Source organism: Equus quagga, chromosome 5 (assembly GCF_021613505.1).
Source record: "Equus quagga isolate Etosha38 chromosome 5, UCLA_HA_Equagga_1.0, whole genome shotgun sequence".
NCBI lineage: Eukaryota > Metazoa > Chordata > Mammalia > Perissodactyla > Equidae > Equus > Equus quagga.
This window is the reverse complement of record NC_060271.1, coordinates 28,142,961-28,169,154: the sequence shown is the minus strand read 5'-3', so window position 1 is coordinate 28,169,154 and position 26,194 is coordinate 28,142,961. Positions and strand designations below refer to the sequence as shown.

Here is a 26,194-nt window from a genome sequence, read left to right as displayed (position 1 = left end):
AAGGGGATAAGTGAAACCCCTTATCCCTTAAGCAGGTTCCCCCCATTACCCTCCATGTACTGTTTTTGATCCTCACAATGACCCAAATTGTACAACTGAGGAAAGCGAGGCTCTGAGAAGTTCAGAAGTTCAAGGTTACATAGCTAGTAGATGTGGACATGTGATTTTGCAACCTAGTTTTCTGATTCCAGAGCCTAAACCTTTGATCAATACACATCTTTGGGCAAAACTACAAGGAGGGGGCTGGATTTGGATTTCAAAGCAAGCCGGGCTGGCCCAACGCGCTCCGCTTTGGCGGCTGGTTGGCGGGTTTGGATCCCAAGTGCGGACGTATACCACCCCTCCTCAGCCATGCTGAGGCGGCATCCCCTACATAAAGTGGAGGAAGATTGGCATAGATGTTAGCTCAGGGCCAGTCTTCCTCAGAAAAAAAAAAAAAAGAGAGAGTAAATGTTGTTGGGGCAAGGATTTAGAAGCCATAAGTGCGCCCTCAATCTTAAAAATGCGTGTTGAGGTAGAACTGCAATTAGTACCATACAGGCGACCGGCAGAGCCAAAAGTAATTTAAGGCCAAGGGCCGCCACAGGGCAGAGGAAAGGCCAGCACTGCAGGAAAGTTTGCCAAAGCCCCCAAAACGAGGCGGTAATTCCTCGGACCGCCCCCACATGCGTCAGGCTGGCAGCCGAAGAGCGAGAGAGTAGCCAGGAGGGTGTGGCTTGCCTTCCCAGGCCAGGCCTAGCCAGGAAATGACACTTGGTCGATCGGTCCAGAGAGAAGGTGGGGGTGCAACTGGTTAATACACAGCAGGAAACAGGCCTCAGGGCAACTGCATCCTTCTCTGAGGGGCCTCCAGGGCACGAGCACTCTCAGGGGCGGGGGGCCTCGCCTCCCACGGTATCTGTCTTCTCCCTCCTGGAGGTGCTGTCATCACTCTAGCACCCCTCTTCCACAACATAGGGGTGCTCTCTCTGGGACGTCCCTCTTTCTCTCTGGAGGTCAACGACCCTAGAGTTCCCCTTTTTTTAGGAGTCTCGGTCAGAGGGCACCCCTCTAATTTGCCTCTCCTAGTTTCCTCTTCTCCCTCGAGTGAGAGGGTTGTGCGGGGTCCTCCTGCCCCGATGATGGAGGGGTTGTCTCACAAGTCCCCGACCTTCTTCAGGCTCGGGGTGGTGGCCGAGTTCTAGTTCAACAACACGGAGGACTCAGCCCATCCGCGCCCCTCCGGTTCCGTGAGGGCAGCTCCATGGAAACCAAAACATCACAACTCAGCGGCGATATCGCGAGAGGCGCGGCTGCGTCCGCGGCCGGGGAGAGGAGGAGCGAGGGCGGGAACCAAGAGCGAGGTGGGAGGAGTCTGGGCGCTTCCGAGGTCCCGGGCGGGAGGCGGTCCCTCCCAGTGGCGCCCCCGCGTGACTGCGCTTTACATAATCGAGGCCGCGCGCGTCATAAGCGGCGTATTCCAATCCCGACCGAATCAGAGTCATCGGAAGCTCCGTGTTTCGCCCCTTCGTGCTTGATGGACATCGAAATGAACCAGTGAACGGGCGTCCAGCGCCGCCGCGCCCGCCCTGGTCCGCCGGCACCCGCCGGCCCGCCCGCCTGCCGCAGCCCGCAGCCAGCTGCCGCCGCCGCTGCAGCTTGTGCCTCAGACTGTCAGATAAAGCGGCGGGCCGGGCCGGCGGGGCGGGGAGCACGGCTCGGCCGGACATGGCGGCGCTCTACGCGTGCACCAAGTGCCACCAGCGCTTCCCCTTCGAGGCGCTGTCTCAGGGGCAGCAGCTGTGCAAGGTGCGCGGGCTGGGGCGACGGCCGGGAACTGGGACGCCGGAGGCGCGGCCCGGAGCTCCCGGTTCTGCGGGGACGCCTGGCGGGGTCCCCCGGGCAGGGCGTGGCGGGCCCGCCTAGCAGAGGAGCCGCCCCCGCCCGGCTGGGGGCCGGCGGGGCCAGTAGGCGAGTCCCAGGCCCGGTCCAGGCCCCAGTGGCCGGCGTGTCCGGGTGCTTAGCAACCGTGAGGAATTGTTCTTGGACCCCGTGAGGTCGGGGGAGGGGACGGCGGGCTCCCTGCTTGGCCCCGAGCAGCGCGCCGGAGATCCCTCTTGGGCTGGCTTTCCTGCCTGGTTGCAGACTGAGGGACCCCCTGCTCCGCCTGGGACTGAACTCCAGAGTTGGGTGCTGCCTGGAGGAGGATCTCACACTCGGGCGCCTCACTGGCACTTTTCAGTCAGTCTCAGAGTCGCAGGTGGCGAGGCTTTATAGAAAAGCCCCACTATCAAGATCACGGAGCAAAAGGAGGATTTTTCAGCATCCAGTTGGTGCCCTTTGGTCCTCACCCTAACCAGCTGCTGATCAGTTTTTACCCCTAAAGCTCCCAAGTTCTCTTTTTCGTTTTAAGTTGCTTCATCCTGCTTTGCCTATTTAAGTGAATAGAAGTGCGGTGAGGCGACAGTTAAAAGTCACCAAGCCAGCTGGAGAGTGATGTTGAGATATCCCCGGATAGTTCAGAGTTTGTGTCTCTCGTATGGATAACTCATAATTGTATGTCACCATTGCCTCAAATGGTCATGAGTATGTCGCTCTGTTTACCAGGTATGAGAAAACTCAAATGTTTGTAGTGCCTTTTTTGGCCTAAAATGTTATGTATGTAACATTATATAGATTATATATATATATAATTTTTTTAATTTTAAGGAAGTTTTATATATGTAAGCAATAATGATTTTCATCCAGCGCTTTAATTTCGCAGGTGAACCTGTTCAAAAATCACACAGTGGCAGAGGCAGAACCAGGACTAGAATTAGGGCTTCTGATTCTCAGTCTGAGACTTATTCATACATACCTTTGTTTTACAATTTATGACTAGTACCATATAAATTCTTAACTCCCACATCAGTGCAGGACAGTGATGCTAATATTACAGAGGAAGAAAACTACGCCCAGAAAGTTTAAGTGACTCACTCAAGCACAGTGGCTATGCTGGGAATAGTACCCAGGTCTTCTGCCTCCTACTGAAGGCTGTTTCCATTTCTGACTGCCTTTTAAAATTATATCCTCATTTCATTTCAGGAATGTCGGATCGCACACCCTGTTGTGAAGTGCACCTACTGTAGGACTGAGTACCAGCAGGAGAGGTACAGTTTTTGTTGACCATGAAAGATGTTAACAGGCTTTTTACCTCTTAAAATCTGTAATTGCATTTCAATATACAGATCTGTAATCAGTTGCATTGTAATATACAGATCTGTAATCAATTGCACACAGATTCCGCAATTTCCTGTTCTAACACATTGATGGGTGTAAAATACACATATTGTTCCCTGGTTATTCATTGATTGCTTAAATTTTTTTTTTTTTAAAGATTGGCACCTGAGCTAACAACTGTTACCAATCTTCTTTTTTTCTTTTTCCTGCTTTTTCTCCCCAAATTCCCCCAGTAAATAGTTGTATCTTTTTTAGTTGTGGGTCCTTCTAGTTGTAGCATGTGGGATGCCGCCTCAGCATGGCCTGATGAGTGGTGCCGTGTCTGTGCCCAGGATCCGAACGGGTGAAACTCTGGGCCACCAAGCAAAGCGCGCCAACTTAACCACTCAGCCAGGGGGCCGGCCCGATTGCTTAAGTTTTTAGTTATTTACTTTTCAGATCCTTGACAATTTTATGTTTTGATTTGATCTTAACAGTAGGAGACCAGTCCCACAACAATAAAACATGAGCTTCATGTTCCAGTATGTTTACATACAGAGCTTGAAGAATTTATAAGACAAAAGAAGATACTTTTGGAAGTGTGACAATCCTGATAAAGGGTTTGTTAGCCCTAGTCACATTTGAAACTCACTTGCCTTGTGTGAATCATTTTTAAAAGTGTGAAAAACACTTAGATGCGAGTGAGCACACGTCTTTGGGGGACTTTTCAATATAAGCAAACTGGTTGATTGGTATAGTGAGTTCAACTTTTGTGGAACTGCAACTGTAGGTGATAGTGCCTTGAGCAGGGTGAGGTCCATTTGCTAGCTCACACATAGACCTAGAAGCCTAATTTTATTTATTTATTTATTTATTTATTTATTATTATTTTTTTAAAGATTTTATTTTTCCTTTTTCTCCCAAAACCCCCCGGTACATAGTTGTGTATTTTTAGTTGTGGGTCCTTCCAGTTGTGGCATGTGGGATGCCACCTCAGCGTGGCTTAATGAGTGGTGCTATGTCCGCGCCCAGGATTCGAACAGGGGAAACCCTGGGCCACCAAAGCAGTGTGCCCGAACTTAACCACTCGGCCATGGGGCCGGCCCCTAGAAGCCTAATTTTAATTAGCCTCATTTCAATTCTAGGGATATTTTCCCCAACATTTTATTATGAATACTTTCAAACAAAAAAGTTGAAAGAATTAGACAATAAATGCCCACTAAGTAGTATATCCACTACTAAGATTCTGTAATTTACATTTACTGTATTTACCTCTATCCATCTCTCTATCCATCAGTACATTAATCCATTTTATTTGTGATGCGTTTTAAAGTTGTGGACTTCACTATGCTTGACCCTAAACACTTCAGTGTGCATATCATTAACTAGGGTTCAATATTTGTTTACGGTGCTTTATTTTTTTGGAGGTAAAATTTGCACACAGTGAAATGCTCACATCTTAAGTACATCATTTGATGACTTTAACAAACAGTATACGTGTGTGTAACCTCAAACCCTATCAAAATATAGAACATTAACATCACCCCAGAGAGTCCTCTCATGCCCCGTCCCAGTCAGTCCACACCCTCCTTGCTTCCCCCGGCAACCACTGTTCTGATTTTCCTTTTCACTGTAGATTGATTTTACCTGTTCTAGAACTTCATGTAAATGGAAACACAGAATATACTGTAGAAGCTTTATGTTTTAGCTTTTGTGTTTAGATCTATAATTTGTCTTGAATTTTTGTGTGTGTGGGGTGAGAGATGAAGTTTGACCCTTAATTTACACCATACGTAAAAGTTAATTCAAGATGGATCATAGAAATAGTTTTTCTTTGCATGTTTTCTAAGATGTCAGAGCATTTGTGTATATTGATATATATATATATATATATATATATATAATACACCCCACTCCTTCCGTAATAAATACAAGTATAAACCAAAATGTGCAACATCACAGAACCACTGATGCCAATCCTCTTTCTAGAGGTCTCTTTCAATGTACTTCACTTCTTGTACTGCCTTTTTAAAATGGCAGAAAATTTCCCTGGGAAATATTTTGTTTGAATGTCTCATTTTAATTTAAATGTTTTCTACTTTGAGGTTTTTCTTTGTCTGTTTTAACTTTATGGTCATTCTCATAGGAATCGTATGGGAAAATAGTCAAAAATAGTGGATAGACTAGATTTCTATGTGCTTTTATTTTTGGCCCCAGAGCACTGCTTAAACTGTTCTTGCATATCAGGCATTTGCTTGTACCTCCCTTTGTGAAGGGTGAGACTTTATTTGAAGATGGCTTTTTCTCAAGGCAGTTTATCAGGTCAGGCATTTCAGTAAGATAACCTCTGGATCTTCAGAAGGCAAAGGACCTTTTTATTTTTGTCAGTGCTTTACTCTTCGATAAATTGGAAATATTGACAAAATATTTAGTCATAGCATCTATTTCTCCACATTTGGGGTTTTCATATGCTTTTACTTACAGAGGGGAGCATGGACAGAATAAGGTCATCATGGATAAAATCTGTAAATTTATATTCCAAACACATATACTTTATGCCCCACCTCAAATTTCTCAGTTACTCATCTGAATTGAGGAGAATTATTTTCTTTTCTGCAAGTCCATTTCAGTCTAACATAATATTCTTTTGGGGGTCCTTTCCATATCTGATAGTTTTACTTAGTGATACTTGGAGTTGTCATAATCAGAAATAACTTTCCATTTTAGCCAAAGTCTCATTTTGTCTGAGCTAATAAAATTAAAAACCACAAAATAGGGGCCAGCTCCATGGCTGAGTGGTTAAGTTTGCGCACTCCACTTCGGCGGCCCAGGGTTTTGCTTGTTCGGATCCTGGGCGCCGACATGGCACTGCTCATCAGGCCATGCTGAGGCGGCGTCCCACATGCCACAACTAGAAGGACCCACAACTAAAAATATACAACTATGTAATGTACCAGGGGGCTTTCGGGAGAATAAGGAGAAATAAAATGTTTAAAAAAAAAAAGCAACGTGCAAAATAATTAAAAGAGTTATTGGCCAGATAACTCAACCTTCAGTTAACCAAGTGTCCAGAACGTATTTCACCTTGGCACTTAGCAATGAGCAAATTCCTGAGCTTAAGGAATAATCAGTTTTCAGTTATTCTAACTAAAACAACTTTTTTCTTATAAAAGCCTTGTGTCTCTTTCTTCTTTTACAGTAAAACCAATACAATATGCAAGAAATGTGCTCAGAATGTGCAGCTGTATGGAACAGTAAGTAGAGTTTCTCTGTACCTAACAGTGAGTACTCAGGTCTCTGGGAACCTCATGTTCTGTGGACTGTTAATGTAGTAACCGTATTTATCTAGTGTTTGAGCTCTGAAACTTAGCTAATACTTAGTATTGAGGAGTTCTGGGTTTATAGTCGCTATGGCAGGATTGTGATTATAATTTTCCTTGAGAGGCTTCAGTAACTGGTATGGAAAGAGTAGGGGAAAGATGGATCCTATGACTTGACTTCTTTGTTTGGTAACAGTTGACTATTCATTTTGATGAATGCTTTTTTTTTTCTCTCAGTGTTAGGATTTGGGATACTGTGTCCTTGCAATCATTCTCCCAACATGTTTATACACTGATAATGGCAAAGAGGCCTTTTCAGAAATTTGGAAGAACTTGCTGATTTCTCCAAAGAGCTGGTTCTGTTAAATTTCTCATAGAAGTCCCAGCATATACACTATTGGGTTTTTGTTATTTGTTCGTTAATTTATTTTAAAATCAATAGTCCTGTGCAGAAAAACACTTTATGTAGTGTTAGGAATTGGGCTGTATTTGATCAATGTAAAAGGAAATTTATGAAGTTGAGCGTACATTTTTACCATGATTAATGGACTGTGTAATAGGAATCATTGCTTTAAAAAGTGCACTGGTATTTTATAATGTTCTTATTTGACCCCTTTTTTTCTCTTTAAGCCCAAACCTTGTCAGTATTGCAACATAATTGCAGCATTTATTGGCAACAAATGCCAGCGCTGCACAAATTCAGAGAAGAAATATGGACCACCATATTCTTGTGAACAGTGCAAGCAGCAGTGTGCATTTGACAGGAAAGATGATAGAAAGAAGGTAAATCTCTGTGTTTTTCTTGACTTTTTTTTCTGTTTCAGAGAAATTAAGGTGGGCTAATTGTGTTAAAAAGACATAGAATCGAGAAAAACTTCTCCGTTTCTCTCCCAATTCTGTTATTGACCTTGAAGAAGATACTCAGCCTGTATTTTCTTCATTTATCAAATGTGGGCCATCATATTCTAACATTTCATGAGTTAGTATTTCATGAGAATATGAATTACAATATCCTATATAAGTAAAGTGGTGATTGGCAAAATTCTGTAGCACTCTGTAAAGGAAAGATTGTGACTTAAACAAGATATAGTCATTAATAGTTTTACTCTCTGGCTCTTTAAATATTTCTGTCTGTTGAAGTTAAAGATCACAAGAAAATGATGTAGAGGGAAGCTCTATGTGGAATAAAGGTACCTTGGTGGAATCAAAATGGTTTCGATTTGGTCAAGGTACTCTCCTGTTTAAAACCCTCCACTGGCTTCCGCTTACACTTAGAATAAAACCCAAACTCCTTCCATGGCCTGCAAGGCACATATCTGACTCTCAGTCTCATCTGCCATCACACTCCTCGCCTCTCTCCTTGCTCCAGCCACACTGGCCATCTTTCAGTCCTTCAGCCATGCCAGTCTCATTCCCACCTTTGTGCTGGCTGGCCTTTTGCCTGATATACTCTTCTCCGGAGGGTAGTTTTGTTTTTCCTGCTTTTTCTCCCCAAATCCCCCCAGAACCTAGTTGTATATTTTTTAATTGTGGGTCCTAGTTGTGGCATGTGGGATGCCACCTCAACATGGCCTAACGAGCGGTGCCATGTCTGCACCCTGGATCCGAACTGGTGAAACCCTGGGCCCCCTAAGCGGAGCGCTCAAACTTAACCACTCGGCCCTGGGGCCGGCCCCCTCTCCGGAGTGATTTAACTGGTTCCTTGTGTCAGGTCTCAGCTCAGATGCCATGTCCTCACAGAGAGCTTCTTTTACTAACTCCCTCCGTCACTCTTTATCATATTACCCTGTTTTATTAAGTCTTTATAACATGTACGTTATGAGAAATTATCTTATTTATTTGCTTACATGTTTGTCCACCCCCGCTAGAATGTGAGCTCTGTGTTCATCTTGTTCTCTGCTATATTTCCAGCAGCCTGGCACATACTAGGTATTCAATAAATATTTTTTGAATCAAAGAATGCAGTTCAGAAACTCTTTTTCAGTGTCCAGAGGTGCTTAGGCTCTCAAGAGCTGACTCTTGCTAACCAAATTCGTTAATTTACAATGGAAGGATATAACTTTCCAGTGGTTAGAATACTCTTGCCTGCCAACCAGGCTCCTCCTCCCTGAATCAAGATACTGGAGAAGATAAATGAGTAATCAGGAGGTAGCATATAATAATAGTTGGAGCACAGCTTTGTAGTCCCTCAGACCTGGGTCCTATCCCACTCCTAAGCCAGCTGAATGATCCCAGCTGGGCAAGTTACTTACTCTTGTTACGCATCAATTTCATCATCTTTCCAATGGGAATAACAGTAACTACTTCACAAGGACATAGATTTAATTGAGATAGGTATATAAAACACCTAATTTTGAGCCTGGCACATAATAAAACTCAATAAATGTTAACTATCTTATTAATAGGACTAGCTAAATCTTTTTATAAATGGTAACTATCTTGTTATTAATAGGAATAGCTAATTTTTATTAATCTGATTACATTAGATTAAGTTTCTGCGTTCTTAGTTACAGTCCTATCTTAGGAGTTTGGATGTTTTTAGGCATCTTCAATCACACGTTCATAAACTTTAGTGGGGTTAAGTTTAGGGATTGAGGATGGGTGATCTGGACTTAGAATGCCCACATTGAAGTCTGACTTATTTGCCGTGTGACTTTGGGCAAATTAATCTGCCAGTGCCTCAGTTTCCTCATCTGTAAAGGAGGCTGATCAAACCTTGTGCATTGTTATGAAGGTTGAGCTATTATGTGTAAAGCCATTCAAAAGAAATCTGGTACATGATAAGTAATCAGTGTTACCTAGGATTATTTCTTTATGATAGTTTAATTCTCAGAGGGTGATTTTATATTTTTAAAGGTGAGATCTGAAATAAAGCGTCCTGTAGTTCAGTATGTAATTTTTATCTTCAGTGCTGGCTCTCTTTCAGTGGAGTTGCCTTGTTTTCTAATTCTTCAGTGAAAGCTCTTTTCTGGGCAAAGTCTTCCAAAGTGTTTTAAAATGCCATAACCATGAAATGAACCAGATCAAAGTTTCATTTCAAAGTCTATTCCTACATTCATTAACAAATAATTAAATGCTTATCACATATCAGACACTGTTATAGGTATTGGAAATATATGAATGAACTAAACAGACAAGACCTTACTTTCACAGAGCTTATATTTGTGCGTATGAGAGAGATGGGGGAGAACAAACAAGGAAATAAATGCACACACATTTTAGGTATAAGTGTTCTGAAGAAGTAGAGTATATGGTAGAGAGTGACTGGGGAGGCCAGTTTAGACTGAGCAATCAGGAGGGCCTCCAAGGAGATAACATCTGAGCTGAAACTATAATGAGAAGGTAGCAGCCCTGGGAAGCTCTGGAGGCAAAGATTCCAGGAAGAGGGAGCAGCTGTGAAAAGACCCTAAGGCAAGAATGAGCTTGGCCCATGGGAAGAACAGAAAGAAGGCAGAATGGACCAGGGAAGGAGGTTATAGAGGCGGATAGGGGCTACATTTAAGTCAGCACAGGCCATGGTAAAAAGTGGATTTTATACTAGAAATGATGAGAAACCATTGGATTTTAAGGAGAGGTGAGATATAATCAAATTTACATTTAAGAAGCCCACTTTCGGAGCTGTGTGGAAGTGGTTTGTAAAAACCCAAGAGAAGAAGTAGGGAGATCGTTGAGAGAGAAGAATGGCTGTACTTGGGTGGAAGCAGTGGAATTGGAAAGAAGTGGATAGATTCAGACTGATGAGCTTGCCAGTGGGTTGGGGAGGTGGGGTACAAAGAGGCTTTTGCTAACAAGATTAAAAATACTTTAGATAAATGACAGTATAGCCTACCCATGTTCAAGATGGGGCACAAAATCTAATTTCAGCAATAAGACATGAAAACTGAAATTCTGTAAAATATCAGCACACTCCCTCCCCAAGCTAAGTAATTCCAACCAGCCCACCTGTCCTGCCACCTACTCCAGGCTTCCCCACTGACAGGTTTGCAGTCTGAGTACTGCACAGAAGCACTCCAGCTTCAGAGGGTTGTGGAAGCCCCTTCTGCTTTCCTAGCCCTGCACCCTGTGCCCTGGTACAGAGCTGCTTCTGCCCAAAGGGATCGACTTTTTCTAATTTAAATAAAGTGCCATGGTAGGCTACCACCAGGGACTGGGGCCCTGGAAGCCACTTGCCCAACAGTCTTTTTCTGGGGATATTCCATCTGAGAAAAGATATCTAACATACTATTTTGTGAACCATTTATAAGGTATTAAAACTGAAGTGTACATTTTATGTTTCATCTTGTGTCTTCTCCCTGCTGAGTTTTCCTTAATGAGCACCGTGGAGGTATGTGTGTCTTTAGAAATCCTGTGGGAACTTGGCTCTGGTCTATATTTGTTAAGTTGAAGAAAAATGAAACAAAAAGATAAACAAATTAGCAGCTCATATTTATTAAGCAATTTTTATGTGCCTGGCACGTATATGTCACCAAATCCTTGCAACAACCCTCTAAAGTAGGTACTATTAGCCCTCATTTTACACACGAAGAAATTGAGCTAGAGAGAGCTTAAATGACTTCCCTAAGGTCACACAGCTCGGAAGTGGCAGAGGTGGGCCTTAACCCAGAAGTTCCAGCTGCCAGTACCCCAGTTCTGGAGTGCCTGTAGACTACTTTCCCTCTTCTTTATCTTCGTCTCCGTATCTTTCAGGTAGATGGGAAGTTGCTGTGCTGGCTGTGCACACTTTCATACAAACGGGTCCTTCAGAAGACTAAAGAGCAGAGGAAGCACCTGAGCAGCTCTTCGCGTGCCAGCCACCAGGAGAAGGAGCAGTACAGTCGACTGAGTGGTGGCAGCCATTATAACAGGTAGCCCCAAGATGCAGAAGATAGGACTAGAGATGCTGGTAACGCAGAAGTAATACTCACACAGTTAGCCATGAAAGATACCATTTTGTAGGGTTTTTTTTCTGTTTTTTTCCTGTTCTTTTCTCTCTAGTTACTGGTCTATAGGAGGAATCTCTTTTGTCATATTTTGCAATTCACGTATCTCCCAAGGGGCAGAGAGACTTCCTTAAGGTGTCAGGATTTCCTGACTTGGTTTGTATTATGTCTGAAAAGTTTGTGGAATTTGTTCCACTTTCCCGTGTAATGCTCTCCCACGCTTAGAGTGAGTTATCTCCCTAGAAGACCGGACGTTTCACCTTCTGAGGAATTCAGCTTTTTAATGCATGTTTGCCCAGGTGGTTGATAGATGTTCTGGGTTTGTCCTCGTGGGATCCAGTCACAAAGATGTCCTTTCATTGTCTTAAGTTTCCTTTCAGAGTATCTGTAGTGTTGTTAAGGATTCTGGCTCTGGATTGAATGCTGCCTCTACTGGGTTGTCTGTGTGGGATCTTGGGCAAGTTTTTTCATCTGTAAAATGAGGGAAATAATAGTATTACCTCATGGAGTTGTTGTGAAGGTAAATTTTGTGGCACATGCGTAATGATTAGTTTTATAACTGGCATGTAGGAAGCATTCAATACATTTTAGTTACTCTTTGTTGTTATTACCATTATGATTTTGTTTGTTCATTTAGCAAACATTATTAAGTACTTTCATGGGCCAGGAACTCTGCTAGGAATCGAGATGAATAAAAGAATCACGCTGCTCACCAGGAGTGTGCAGTCTGGTGGGGAAAACAGACCTGTAATCAGATCATTGCAGTATAATTCAATGGACACCATAGTGGAAATGTCAGGATACTGATGTGAGAGGCAATAGTTATTAACTGCTTTGGGAAGTCAGGCAAAGAAGGCTCAGAAAAGAGCTGATGTTGGAGCTGGATCTTAGGATGAGTCGGAATCATCAGATAAGGAAGGGGCAGAGACATCCTAGGCTGAGGTAATAGCATTGCAAAAGCATGGAGAGCACGAGCCACATGGAACCTTGGGGAATTGCAAGTCCTTTTATGGTTGGGAGCCCAGGAATGAAGGAAACAAGACCCTGCAGACCTGTTAAGGAGCATGAACTTGATCCTGAGGTCAGTAAAAAATTAACCTTGATTATTGTGGAGAATGCATTGGAGAAAAAAGAGAGGCTGGTTAAGATGCTTTTTTGTAAGAGTCTGGGTAAGAGATGTTACTACGAGAACCTCAACTGAGGCAGTGGCACTGAAGATCAAAGTGGCAGATTCAGGAAGATACTTTAGAGGGAGAATTACAAAGAAACTTAGATAATTTCATGATCAGACAGATGGGCAGGAGCTGGGTGAGTAAACAATAATTCTCAGGCTTCTTACTTGCATGAGTAGGTTGATCTTTAACTGAGAGGATATAGAAAGGGGAGAAAAGAAGTTCACTTTTGAAAAGTTGAGTTTGAAGCATCAAGAAGAATTATTTAGTGAGAGCTTAGCCTAGAACTCAGAAGAGAGGTTTGAAGGCGGGCCATTGGTAGCACGTGAAAGTCAGTGGGAGGGCCGGCCCCATGGCCTAGTGGTTAAGTTCGCGCAATCTGCTTCAGTGGCCCGGGGTTTCGCTAGTTCAGATCCTGGGCATGGACATGGCACTGCTCATCAGGCCACGTTGAGGCGGCATCCCACATGCCACAAGTAGAAGGACCCACAACTAAATATACAACTATGTACTGGGGGGATTTGGGGAGAGAAAGCAGGAAAAAAAAAAGAAGATTGGCAACAGTTGTTAGCTCAGGTGCCAATCTTTAAGAAAAAAAAAGTCGGTGGGAATAGAAATTGTTTAAAAATGCAGATTCCTGCAGCCCCATGCCAGAGTTTAATTCAGTAGGATCTAGGATAGAGTCCGGGAATCTGCACTGTTTTATAAACATCCCAGAAAATTCTGATGCCACTGATCTGGGAAACACCCATTTCCAGTTCCTATAATGGGTAGGTAGTTGTTGAAACCAAGCTTTTGAGTGGTATAACTCAGGTAGAGGCTGAGAACAGAACTCTAGAAGCACTCAAGAAGGATGGAGTGAATAGTTACAGACCATATATCTGATAAGGGGTTAATATCCAAAATATATGAAGAACTCATACAACTCAACAGCAAAAAAAGCAAATAATCCAGTTAAAAAATGGGCAAAGGACCTGAATAGATGTTTTTCCAAAGAAGACATACAGATGGCCAATAGATACATGAAAAGGTGCTAAACATTACTAATCATCAGGGGAATGCAAGTCAAAACCACAATGAGGTATCTCCTCACACCTATTAGGATGGCTGTTGTCAGAAAGACAAGAGATGGTAAATGTTGGCGAGATTGTGGGGAAAAGGGTACTCTTGTACCGTGTTAGTGGGAATGTAAATTGATAACAGCCATTGTGGAAAACAGTATAGTGGTTCCTCAAAAAATTAAAAATAGAACTAACATATGATCCAGCAATAACTCCTGGATATATATCCAAAGGAAGTAAAGTCACTATCTCGAAGAGGTATCTGCACCCCTATCATCACTGCAGCTTTATTCATCAGAGCCAGGATATGGAAACAACATAAATGTCCTTCGATGGATGAATGGATAAAGAAAATGTGGTGTATATATATAATGGAATATTATTCAGCCATAAAAAAGGAGGAAATCCTGCTGTTTGCGACGACATAGATGAACCTGGAGGACGTCGGGCTAAGTGAAATGAGTCAGATAAAGACAAATACTGTGTGGTAGCACTTTTTTGTGGATTTTTTTTTTAAAACCCAGTTTCGTGGAAACAAAGAATAGAATGATGATTGTCAGGGGCTGGGGGAGGTGGAAATGGGGAGATGTAGGTCAAAGGGTACAAACTTTCAGTTAGAAGGATTTCTGAGGATCTAATATACAGCAGAGTGTCTGTAGTTAATATGGTATCTTATACTTGTAAGTTGCAAAAGTAGATCTTAAGCATTCTCACCATTAAAAAAAGGAGTTAACTGTGTGAGGTGGTGGATGGATAATTATAATTATCTTGATCCTGGTAATCATTCCATAATGTACATATATATCAACTCATCACATTGTACACTTTATATGTACAATTATATTTGCCAATTCTTTATCAGTAAAGCTGGGGGCAGAAAGGATGTCATGGTCAAGGGTATCACATACTGAAAAGAGGTCGAGTCAGACAGGGTCTGCAGCATCCTTTAGACTTGGCAGTTGGACATCCATCAAAGTGAAAGAGTTGACCAGTTTTAGAGGGTGAACTTACTGGGGCTACAACTGATTTTTAGTGTTGTAGATTCACAGAGATATAGTGAAGAAGAATTGGACTAGGAGTTGAAATATGTCAACCTGCTGCCTAGTCCCAGCTTCACTATTAACCAGCTGTCTATCCATGGATAGATCAGTTAACCTTGATGAGCCTCAGTTTCTGCAAAGTGGAAATAATACCTTGTATATACCTCACAGAATTATAAGATGCATGTGAAACATTGCATATGCATCTTCATATGCATATGAATATAAAAGTACTTTTTAAGCTATAGGATAGATTATACTTCTTATTGAAGTTTTATTAATTCTGTTCTCATAGTTATTAATAAAGCAGATAATATTTAATTAATGCCAAGAATTTGGGGGGGCCCATGGAAACGGACTACCCATGCATCCGGGACCTATGAAATCAAACACGTTGGCGGATTTTAATAATCAAGAATAATTATCTCTTGCATAGAAGAGCTATGATGGGGCTGGCCCCGTGGCTGAGTGGTTAAGTTCGCGCGCTCCGCTGCAGGTGGCCCAGTGTTTTGTTGGTTCGAATCCTGGGCACGGACATGGCACTGCTCATCAGACCACGCTGAGGCAGCGTCCCACGTGCCACAACTAGAAGGACCCACACGAAGAATATACAACTATGTACTGGGGGGCTTTGGGGAGAAAAAGGAAAAAATTAAAATCTTTAAAAAAAAAAAAAAAAAGAGCTGTGATGTTATGGTGGTCCCATTTGACGGACTTTCACTCTGATGTTTAATTAATCTTTGATTTCTAATTGTCTCTATTTTTGCCATTAAAAGCCAGAAAACACTTTCTACGTCTTCAATTCAAAATGAAATCCCAAAGAAAAAATCCAAGTTTGAGTCAATCACGACCAATGGAGACAGGTGAGCCAATGGGAGTGTGTGCACGCACTTCCATTTGAAATGCATACACAGTTCCTGAAACAGGAATACATTTTACGGTGTCCCTTGGAGCTAGTCTATGGTTGTCAGAGAACCTTGTAAGGTCACTACGCTAGCCACTTGCTATCTTATTAACAGGCAGTACTGATATTTATTCATAAGTCTAATCTTATCATTCAGACAAGAACATATAACTGGATTTAATAGCAGTTGAATTCTGCAGTCCACAAATAACTCCCCATACTAATTCTAGAAGTCAATGGCTGGATGCTTTTCACTGTGATCTGTGCCTGTAGCCTCCTCCAGGCAGAGCAGGAGTCGGTCTCAAGAGGCACAGCAGAGACAGGTTGGAGGTAAGGCAGTGTTGCTCAGTCTCTGAGGGGTAATCCATGCTTCCTTAGCATGTAGAAAGACAGCCCAATGCAGATGCTGGATCAGGAGAGAATGAGTAAAAGATAATTTTTTCTTGAAATGTATGTGCTAGTTTTTAAAAATAATTTGCACTAACAACTTGAAAATTTATAAAATTTTTCTGCTGCCACAAAAGTTATTTTCATGCATATACGAGTTCCAACTGAATGTTTCTGCATTAGCAGTCTTAGTCTATTCCACTTGTTTGCATTTCTTTCATTTAAAAGTTCATAGCACAAGGTAAATTACATTTTTCCTTTTCTTTTTACTTGTTGTGTTTTTTTCCTTGCCTTTCCTTCTGACAAGCTTTTGTTTTTTTGACAGTCCTTTTTTAAAATGTCACGCAGACCAAAATTTTTTTACTGAGTATCTATCTCGAATTCACTTCTGTACCAGATGTTACCAGTCTCATTTCTGAACTGTCTATTGTTGCAGCTGCCTCCCAGTTTTTAATTAATCACAATCCACTTTCCTGGCCCCACTTATAAAGTATCCATATACTTTTAAAATGTATGCTCTTATTTCATTTTTATTCCATTCTGTCTTCTGCAGGTTGCTCTCTAACAGTTTTCCATTGACCTTTTGATACCACCATGTTCTCCTCTCTCATTTATTTTTTAAATATTGAGGCATGTTTGATTATTTTTCCTCCTCTTTTTCTTTACCCATTAGCCTTTCATATTGTACAAAGAGAACATATTACTTTAGGGGTTTTTTTAAATAAAACCATTTCTCTAATGGTTTTATACTTATAAAATACCTTAGTCTTTTTATTTTTTAGTATCCTGCAGAATTCACAGCCACTCATTTCATGTTTTTTAATGTTGAAATTCTAACAAAAACTTTTCAATTTGAGGAAAATCTTGAGTTCATTTCTAGCTTTCCTTCCCTGAGAAAATGCACCAGCTACTTTTTGATCATGTTTGTTTATTATTTTATTGACAATAAAAAGGCACTCTCAACAATAAGTGATGCCCTACCACACCTTGTGGTTTGTTATTTCTAAAGGATATTCTTCTCCTTTCCTTGTAGTTTTATTTTATTCTCCTTCTGAAATACACTTGAAGGATTAGAGTTATTCTGTGTGGCCTTTGAGGACAGACCCAGGACCAATAGACAGGAATGACAGGAAGGCAGGTTTTGGCTCAAGCTGAGGAAGATTGTGCTTATATTAAAAGCTTTTGGGAAAGATAAGAAGCTTCCTGGAGAAGTAGTGAGTTCCTTGTCACTGGAGGTATTTGGAAAGAGACTGGATCTAATTTTCTGCCTTGCTCTCATCTAGCCATCTTTTTTCATTTTGATTCCCAGCAGTTCTTAATTAGAAGTTAGAGAGTTGGAAAGGTCAGGCCCTAACACAGGATAGACACAACTGGTTTTGTCAGCAATTTATTGGTATGGGAAGAATCCTCTCTCAAGAAGCAGGTAGAGCAGAGCATTAAGAGCTTTTGGGACAACAAGAAGTTAATTATATTAGCCCATTACTGCGTTTCCTTCATCACTCTAGTTATGGGTTTAAATAGAGTCTGTTGGGTTGAGGGAAGACAGTCCCTTGGTGGGTATTGAAACTGGTGGAGACTGTGATGGGTCCTTCCAACATTTTCTCCTGTATGCCTTGTTTTATTATTTTGCACTTACTTTTTATTACCCAGTAATTCTGCATATTCACCAGTTATGAAAGCATTGATCCATGCTTTGAACGTTTTTCTCATATGCTTGATGTAGACTTGAGGGACAATATTCTTATCAATGGACTATGTCTGCCCATTCTAGCTAGAGAAATGTTGAACTTGGTAACTATGAGGAGGTACGTCCAGTGATTTGGCTTGCTATTTGGAGTTTCTACCTGTGTGGAGAAATGCTGGGTATTAGATGCGGTTAAAGATATAGGAAAGAACCAACAGCAAGGCGGAACTAGAATTGTTGCTATATTGGTACAGGGAGTTTGGAATCAGTAGTCCAGTGTCTGCTTAGGAAAAGCAGGTTTGTGTTTTACTCTAAAGATTGCCCTGGGAAAAGTAAAGAGCTTCCTGTGGGAAGTCTCTAGGGAAGGGCAGGATTTGACCCTCTGTGGTGATTCCTTAACTTGTTTTGGGTCTAAGACACCTCTGACCAACAATGAAAGCTACGAATCCTCACCCTAGAAACCACTGTATGTATACACAGAATTGTACATACAATTTCAGGGGTAATTTCAGTGAAAACCCAGGTTGTGATGTGACTCTGGAGTTTGCCACCTCTCTGTTCCTTTCCTAACTGAATGTCACAGAATTCTTGGTATTGGAAGTGATAATCAACAGGCCAGTTGCAGTATAGGGGAAGTTGGCTTCCTTCCTATTAATTTTGTCATCTTCTTATCATTTTAAAAAAGGACTGACTCTCCCGGGGTAGAATGCAGCAGCTTCTCAGCAGCTGCACCACATCACAGAGCTTTGGGGTGGAAAACGGAGAACCAAAAGACAAACTTTGTGGGGAGCCTTAAAGAAAAATGCATGGGCTTACAATTCATAATTTATCCAGATTCTAGGGAAATTATCTAATCACAAAGAAATTATGACTGTTTCACCCATAAATAATTGGAGACCTTCAATAAACCTGAAATGGAATATCCTTGGCTCTTGTGAAATGGCTTTTATTTCAGTCCTGAGTGTGAGAGATGCTGCTGCAGGAATGCTGCAGGTTGTGGTTTGGGTTGCTGCAGTTATCTGATGACCACCTTGCTTGTGCAGTTTAGCAAATGCTGTTGAGTCTGGCATGTATAGTGCATTGTGCTTAATGTTGGGAATTCACGTAGTTGCTCCTGCCCTTGAGTCTGCAGTCAAGTGGCCTGTGATGTGTCCTCAGGTAGAAAAAAGTCTGTTCCTCCAAGTTAAGGTTTTTTTCCCGTCCATTTTTCCACTCAGCTTTTCCCCAGACCTGGCTCTGGACTCACCAGGCACTGACCACTTTGTCATCATTGCTCAACTGAAGGAAGAAGTGGCCACTCTGAAGAAGATGCTGCATCAAAAGGATCAAATGATTTTAGAGAAAGAGAAGAAGGTACGGTTTAGTTAATGCCTCTGAGACCAGAATGATGTGAGGGTAAGATATGTGGGATAGGGCACGATGCTAACTCTAACTGATATTTGTTGGGTACTCACCATTGATGCTTTGAGAGAGATCCATTTGTAAGGTTGGGATATCCTGGGGAGAGGCTTGCTGTGTGCCAAGATGACTCATGGCGTGGTATTACCATGGTGAATTCGCCTCGGTCAAGTGGGTTGAGAAAGTTGATTTTTCTCAGCATTTGGAGGGAGCTTCCGCATCTCAGGGAGGACTTGTGGTAACCAAGCTTACAGAGATGGTGTGTAAAACTACGATGCCCCCTCTTAATTCACAGCAGAGCGTATAACTGAGTACAGTCCTGTGCTGCGTAACAGTGTTTCGCTCGACAGCGGACTGCATATATGACAGTGGTCCCCTAAAATTAGTACCATGTAGCCTAGGTGTGTAGTAGGCTATACCATCTAGGTTGGCATAAGTACACTCTATGACGTTCCCACAATGATAAAATTACTCAGTGACACGTTTCTCAGAATGTATCCCCGTTGTTATGTGATGCATGACTGTACTACCCTCAGCACGAGCTACCTTGGAAGGTCGTAATCAAAAAGTGCTAAATGAGCATGGAGTTGGGACAAGAGGAGATAGTTATGTAATTGGAATTTTTAATGCTCTCAGGCTAAGAGAACCTGATGCCTCCATCTCTATTATTGGGATGGCCGTGTCCGTGGGACAGTAATACTCAAAGTATGTGGGCCAGGTCTCCCTCCTCCCTGGACAATGTTCAGGTAGGCCTTCCTCCATGACTCTTGCGTCACTTTGCTTCTATTGCTGACAGCTCCCTTCCTGAGTGACCTACTCTTTAAACACCTTAATATCTTCAGTGAAGTCTTACTCTGGTCTAAGAATCATCCTCCCTCTTTAAGAGATCTTTTTACATCTTTGTTCTGATTTATGTCTATAATTTCTTATTATTAGGTTCTTAGAGAGTATCTCATTTTTGCCTTAATATGTTAACAATAATAACAATAGCTAACTTTTATTGGATGCTTACTGTGTGTCTGACTCTGAGTGCTTTATACGTGTTAACTCATTTATCCTCATAACAACCCTTTGAGGTAGGAATTATTATCATCATCATTTCGTAGATGAAGAGTGCCTTCAATGTTTTCCTTCTGAGGGTTCCAATCAGTTCTCCTCCCTCTGTTTTTAACCTGAGGCTATATGTTGTCTTGTGCCAAGATTCAGAATGCTATGATTCATTCTGAATGGCTAATAAAGACATTTATAACATTAGAATCTTCCCATGCATTCTTTCCCTCTAATTTCTACCTCATTTTGCAGGTGAAGAAATGGACCCAAAGAGATGAAGTGACGTGTCCAAATCACACAGCTAGTAAATGGCAGAACAAACAAAGAAACGAACCCAAGTCTTTCTGACTCTACCGTTCTTTCTACTGTGCTATGCTTTCTTCTGCCAGTAGGGTGGAGATTCATGGGAAGAGACCCATATTCTTTCCACTTTACTGCATAACTGTCAGATGAAAATGGACTCAGGTATATTCTCTTCATGGTCTAGGTCAGAATGGCAGCACATAAAAGGATTTTTGCAAAGTAGACGTAAAATGAACACTTATTTCTAGTGCTTTGCAAAGTTAGGATTTTAAAAGGAGCAAAACCAAATAGTAGATTGTTTTCCATGACTTTCAGGATCAAGGTCACACTCCTTGGCATGGAACACAGTCTTTTCCACATCGTGCCTGCCTATCTCTAGCCTCATCTCCTGCCACTCTGCGTGCTCACTAGTCATTCAAACAAGCTCTCAGTTCTCTCACACTCTGCCTGTGCCCATACTGCTCTCTTTGCTTGGATGCTCTTCTCCTTACCTCATGTGCCAGTTGCTGCTTTTATCTCAAAACTCAGCTCACATGGGGCTGGCCCCGTGGCCGAGTGGTTAAGTTCGCGCGCTCCGCTGCAGGCGGCCCAGTGTTTCGTTGGTTCGAATCCTGGGCAAGGACATGGCACTGCTCATCAGACCACACTGAGGCGGCGTCCCACATGCCACAACTAGAGGGACCCACAACGAAGAATAGACAACTATGTACTGGGGGGCTTTGGGGAGAAAAAGGAAAAAATAAAATCTTTAAAAAAAAAAAAAAACTCAGCTCACATATCGCTTCTCTGATTTACATATTTCTTCTCTGTGCTCCTTGAATAGCATAGTCAATAGAAGAAGGCCTGGGATTTGAATTCTAGCTCTGCCACTTGCTACCATGTATGATCTTGGCCACGTTACTTAATCCTTTCTAAAGGTTTTCCCATGGGTAAAATGGGGAGAATAATATACCCCCCACACAGGGTTGTAGTATTGAATGAGGTAATATAATCAAAGAGTTCACCTGGAACAGGGTAAAAATTCAGTAAATTATAGCATCTGTTATTCTCATGGCTTCTCAAACCATCAATCGTATTGTGGTGTAATCACTGATATATTTGGAGGTGAGTGATCAGAGGATTATTGGCATATATTAAATACATAAAATCACTAAAACCTGCTAGTGTTAAGTATCAGAAACGTGACTTCAGGATTTTGTGTAATTTTCAGGAAATCTTTTGAAAAAGTAGGATATGGAATTCTTTGGCTTTGATTTAGGTATGGATCTTCAGGAGAACCCTGGATTTCATTAATTTGAGGGACCAGTTAGCTCTCTGGTACCAAAACATTCTTCATTGCTCAGAAATTTCTTCTGGTTACTCTGCCTTTTTTCCCCTCAGATCACAGAGTTGAAGGCTGATTTTCAATACCAAGAATCTCAGATGAGAGCCAAAATGAACCAGATGGAGAAAACCCACAAAGAAGTCACAGAACAATTGCAGGTGACTGCTTATTTTATGTGGTAACTCTGGTATATTTAGCTGATTGTGTTTTAAGTGATCGTCTCTTAGATACCATTTTTCTCAAAGTATTGACAGATGACATTAATCCACCCTACAGATACCTTTTGTTATTTCACTTTTGGGTGCGTTCTGATCTTCTTCCCTCAAAAAAAAGTGGAATTGATAAGTGTGTTATTTGATTTTTGGATAAACCAGATGTGATTCCAGATGTCTGAATTATAAATTCCGTTTATCCAGCACATTAAGGCCCTCCATGGTTTGTTTTTGTTGCATAGAACATCCTTTTGTAACAGTGGATCTCGGGAGACTAAAGTTCACTGATTAACCTCCAGCAAATACTTTCTTCCCCCGAACCAAGCCCTAGAGCTGTCTGTCATTTTCTACCTCTAGAATTTGTTCATCTCTTCCTGACCCTCTACGTTGTCTGCCTTAGCATCTGCATGAAAAAAATACCCTATCCTGTTAAAATATCCTTCTTGCACTGGTTTTTTAGACCAAAAACCGAGAGCTCCTGAAGCAGGCAGCTGCCTTGTCCAAGAGCAAGAAGTCCGAGAAGTCAGGAACTATAACCTCTCCCTGAGAGACGACAAGGAGGCTCCCAGCAACAGCAAATGGGTTCCTGGGTTAGGGTTGGCGACGTGGCTGTTTTCTGGGAATTGCAAGCTTTCTTAAGAAATCTATTTTATTATAGTTATCCTTCTCTGTGCGATTGCAGTGGGCTGAATGGAAACAGCTGGTTTGTGCTGTGTTATGACTGCATGCCTGAATGTTTGGGATTTCATGCTCTCTCCCTCTCTCTCACCCTCTTACTCCTCTCTTCTCCTGCTCCCCCCTCCCCATTCTCTAGTTACTACTCTTTCTCTCTCTCTCTCTTTTGGTACTACTATTTGTGTGTGGTGGTCGCTGCTCAGTGTTATGTGCAGAATGATTTTTTTTTGTCCATCATTGCATCCTGCCATACCCATGAGCAAATAGTTTGGCATTAATTACATATCACTGCCACCCTCTGAACTTTGAAAACTGCCACCTTAAGACTTGGTACAATGGAAGAGGCTTTCTCTCTCCAATAAACCTTTTGCTTCAGGGTATACTCTTGGGTTTTTTTCCAGGTATATTATGTATGAACTTTGTACTATGTATAGCCAGAGTTTTATTTATTTTTTAAAAAAGAACCTTTTTCTTGATAAAGGAATAATGGTAACCTAGCTTGTTCTTCTTGTAAAAGTGATGCTTCTTAAAAAAAGTCTCTAGCTTTTAGTAAAAGAATCAGATGTTTTTTTTCTTGTTACCTTCGAGTCTTAAAAACTGATTGCTAAAGTGAAACAATTCAATGCATAAGTATGGAGTTAAGTGCCTTTTGAAGGATTTCTTGGAAGAGCGTTTAAGAAGCTACTGAAAGGAGGTAGCAAAGATTTGAACAGTCTGTCTTTTTAAGTAAGGGCAGAAAGAAAGGTTGTCCAGGTTATACTGGACACTTCCCTCCCCCACCCCTTTCTTGATTGTTTTATGTGACTAATTTTAAATTCTCACACTGCCACTTCTTTTTAAAAAAATATCCTTTACTTGTATCAGTTGTCATACTGGGCCATTGTCAGAGGACATTCTTTTTTTACATGAGCAGATTCAAAATGGGAGAATATTTGAACTACAGAGCATTTTTGGGGTCAGTATGAGCTGCTCAAGTATGGACTCTGAGTCTGATTGGGAGAAATGATATCAGCGTACCTTCTCCAGCCTGTACACTCCCTGCCTTTAATGGAAATGTACTGAAAATAGGTGCTTCTCAGAAGCAGCTTGGCCTCAGCCAGAATTATTTGTGTCCTGTTTTCCTTTGACCCAATAGGCACGTCGATTTGCTTTTCCAGGAGAGGAGATAGATTTGCATTTCTAGCCATACTCTCAGGTCCTCTGTGTGATGTTTGTGAAGGGAATTAGAGATGTGTAGTGTGCCATGAAACAGCATAAAACCAACAACCTTGGAATTGTTAATGCAGTGGGGTACTAGAGTTCGAGGTAATCATGAGGGCAGTGACATTTGTACCTCAGTCTACCAAAACTGTAGCAGTAAGTTTAACTTGGTAGGCATTTCCTAGAAGCAAGTGCTTATAATTTGTGATAACATTCTCACGGTGGATCCATGCATATAATTGGACACAGAAGTGGAAATGAGTGGCTTCCTTCTGATAAGAGAAACAATGGACCATGTTGCTTTAGTAGGGGATGTAATTTTCCCTTTTAAGCAAGGGAAATGGCAGTGCTCAACAGTTTTGTAACTCTTTGAATGAGAACCTTATAGGTAAAGATAAACTGTCATATTTTTCAGATGCATTTACATTGACTATGGGGAATAGATTGTGAAAAAAGTTACAGTCATGGTTTTTTTTTTAATTTTAAAGACTTGAGAAATTCTGTTACATGAGGTGACAATATAAAAACACATATTTAGTTTTATACTAAATCTTTTTTTAAGGCCTTGGCATTTAATATAAAGCAAATCCACACATTTTATAACTTTCCACAAGTTCCAAAAAGGGAAAGAAGAAACCTCAGTCTTAAAATTTTGCTTTTTAAAAATCATGACACTGTTTTACCATGAAATTGAGTAGCTAACTTTTGGTAACACCTTTTGTTTATTTGTATGTTTGTAATAATGGACATTTTAAAACACAAGAATGTTTTGGTTTGTACAGACTTTGACAAATGTGTGTTAATAAAAATTCATATTGACTCAAGTATAATTGTTGGAGTTTTTTTATTGAGGTAACATTCATTTATAACATTATATAAATTTCAGATGTACATCATTCTATTTGGACTTCTGTATAGACTATATCGTGTTCACCACCAAAAATCTGGTTGCCATCCATAACTGTACAAATGCTCCCATTTACCCCTTTTGCCCTCCCCCTCCCCCTCTTCCCCTCTGGTAACCACCAATCTGTTCTCTGTATCTATGTATTGTTGTTGTTGTTTTAAATTCCTCAAATGAGTGAAATCATGGTATTTTGCTTTCTCTGTCTGATTTATTTCGCTTAGCATAATACCGTCAAGGTCCATCCATATTGTTGCAGATGGCAAGATTTCATCGTTTTTTATGGCTGAGTAGTATTCCATTGTGTATATATACCACATGTTCTTTATCCATTCATCCCTTGATGGGCACTTAGGTTGTTTCCAGGGCTTGGCTATTGTGAATAACGCTGCGGTTAACATAAGGGTGTTTATATCTTTTTGAATTAGTTTTTTCACGTTCTTTGGGTAAATACCCAGAAGTGGAATAACTAGATCATATGGTAGTTAAATTTTTAATTTTTTGAGGAATCTCCATACTATTTTCCACAGTGGCTGTACCAGTTTACATTCCCACCAGCAGTGTATGAGGGTTTCCTTTTCTCCACATCCTCTCCAACACTTGTTATTTGTTGTCTTTTTTAGTAATAGTTTAGTTTGATGTAGTCCCATTTGTTTGTTTTTTGTTTTGTTTCCCTTGCCTAAGGAGACATATTCCAAAAGATACTGCTAAGACCAATGTCAGACTGTACTGCCTGTTTTCTCCTAGGAGTTTTATGGTTTCAGATCTTACATTCAAGTCTTTAATCCATTTTGAGTTAATTTTTGTGTATGGTGTATGATAGTCTACTTTCATCCTTTTGCATGTGGCTGTCCGGTTTTCCCAGCACCATTTGTTGAAGAGAATTTCCTTTCTCCATTTTATGTTCTTGGCTTCTTTGTCAAAAATTAGCTGGTCATAGATGTGTGGATGTACTTCTGGGCTCTCAATTTTGTTCCATTGATCTGTGTGTCTGTTTTTCTGCCAGTACCATGCTGTTTTGATTACTACAGCTTTGTTATATACTTTGAAATGAAGGGGTGTGATGCCTCCAGCTTTGTGCTTTTTTCTCAGGATTGCTTTGGCTATTTAGGGTCTTTTGTTCCATGTAAATTTTAGGATTCTTTGTTCTATTTCTGTGAAAAATGTCATTGGAATTTTGATAGGCATTGCATTGATCTGTAGATTCAATGGATGTTTTCACTATGTTAACTCTAAATGGAATGTCTTTCCATTTCTTTATGTCTTCTTCCGTTTCTTTCAATCATTTTTTCTTGCTAGTTCACCAATAGATATTTTCCATTATCTCCTTCAATCTAGAAAAAAGTTTGTCTTGCTTACAGACTTAAAAAATTAAAAGCCTAAGTGCTAATAGGGAGTTTCACGTCCATCAGAGAATAAATTCATTCTCTTTCTTCTGTGATTTTATTTATCCACTTTTAAGTG

At 41.2% G+C, this 26,194-nt stretch overlaps 1 protein-coding gene across 3 annotated transcripts; it reads left to right on the top strand.

Annotated features, from left to right (window-relative positions):
• The first annotated feature begins 1,608 nt into the window (after window positions 1–1,608).
• On the top strand, window positions 1,609–24,644 carry FAM76A (family with sequence similarity 76 member A). 3 transcript variants are annotated; one of them, XR_006888724.1, is made up of 9 exons: window positions 1,609–1,788; window positions 3,064–3,128; window positions 6,377–6,431; window positions 7,128–7,280; window positions 11,184–11,341; window positions 15,466–15,552; window positions 18,882–19,017; window positions 19,699–19,808; window positions 21,796–21,897. XR_006888724.1 is itself a non-coding variant. In XM_046662295.1 (9 exons), exons 1-9 carry the CDS (start codon window positions 1,708–1,710, stop codon window positions 22,496–22,498), a joined length of 924 nt encoding a protein of 307 aa, XP_046518251.1. In that variant the 5' UTR covers window positions 1,610–1,707; the 3' UTR covers window positions 22,499–24,644. The 3 variants fall into 3 exon arrangements, 1 of the variants encoding a protein (XP_046518251.1); XR_006888725.1 differs by lacking the exon at window positions 21,796–21,897 and adding an exon at window positions 20,365–21,052; XM_046662295.1 differs by lacking the exon at window positions 19,699–19,808 and adding an exon at window positions 22,412–24,644 and having other exon boundaries at window positions 1,610–1,788.
• Window positions 24,645–26,194: the final 1,550 nt, after the last annotated feature.

Bases quoted from the DNA above. Each gene is read 5' to 3' on its own strand.
- FAM76A (XM_046662295.1), top strand. From the start codon at position 1,708: ATGGCGGCGCTCTACGCGTGCACCAAGTGCCACCAGCGCTTCCCCTTC. The intron at 1,789-3,063 runs GTGCGCGGGCTG...ATTTCATTTCAG, and splicing joins AGGGGCAGCAGCTGTGCAAG to GAATGTCGGATCGCACACCC. The intron at 7,281-11,183 runs GTAAATCTCTGT...CGTATCTTTCAG, and splicing joins GGAAAGATGATAGAAAGAAG to GTAGATGGGAAGTTGCTGTG.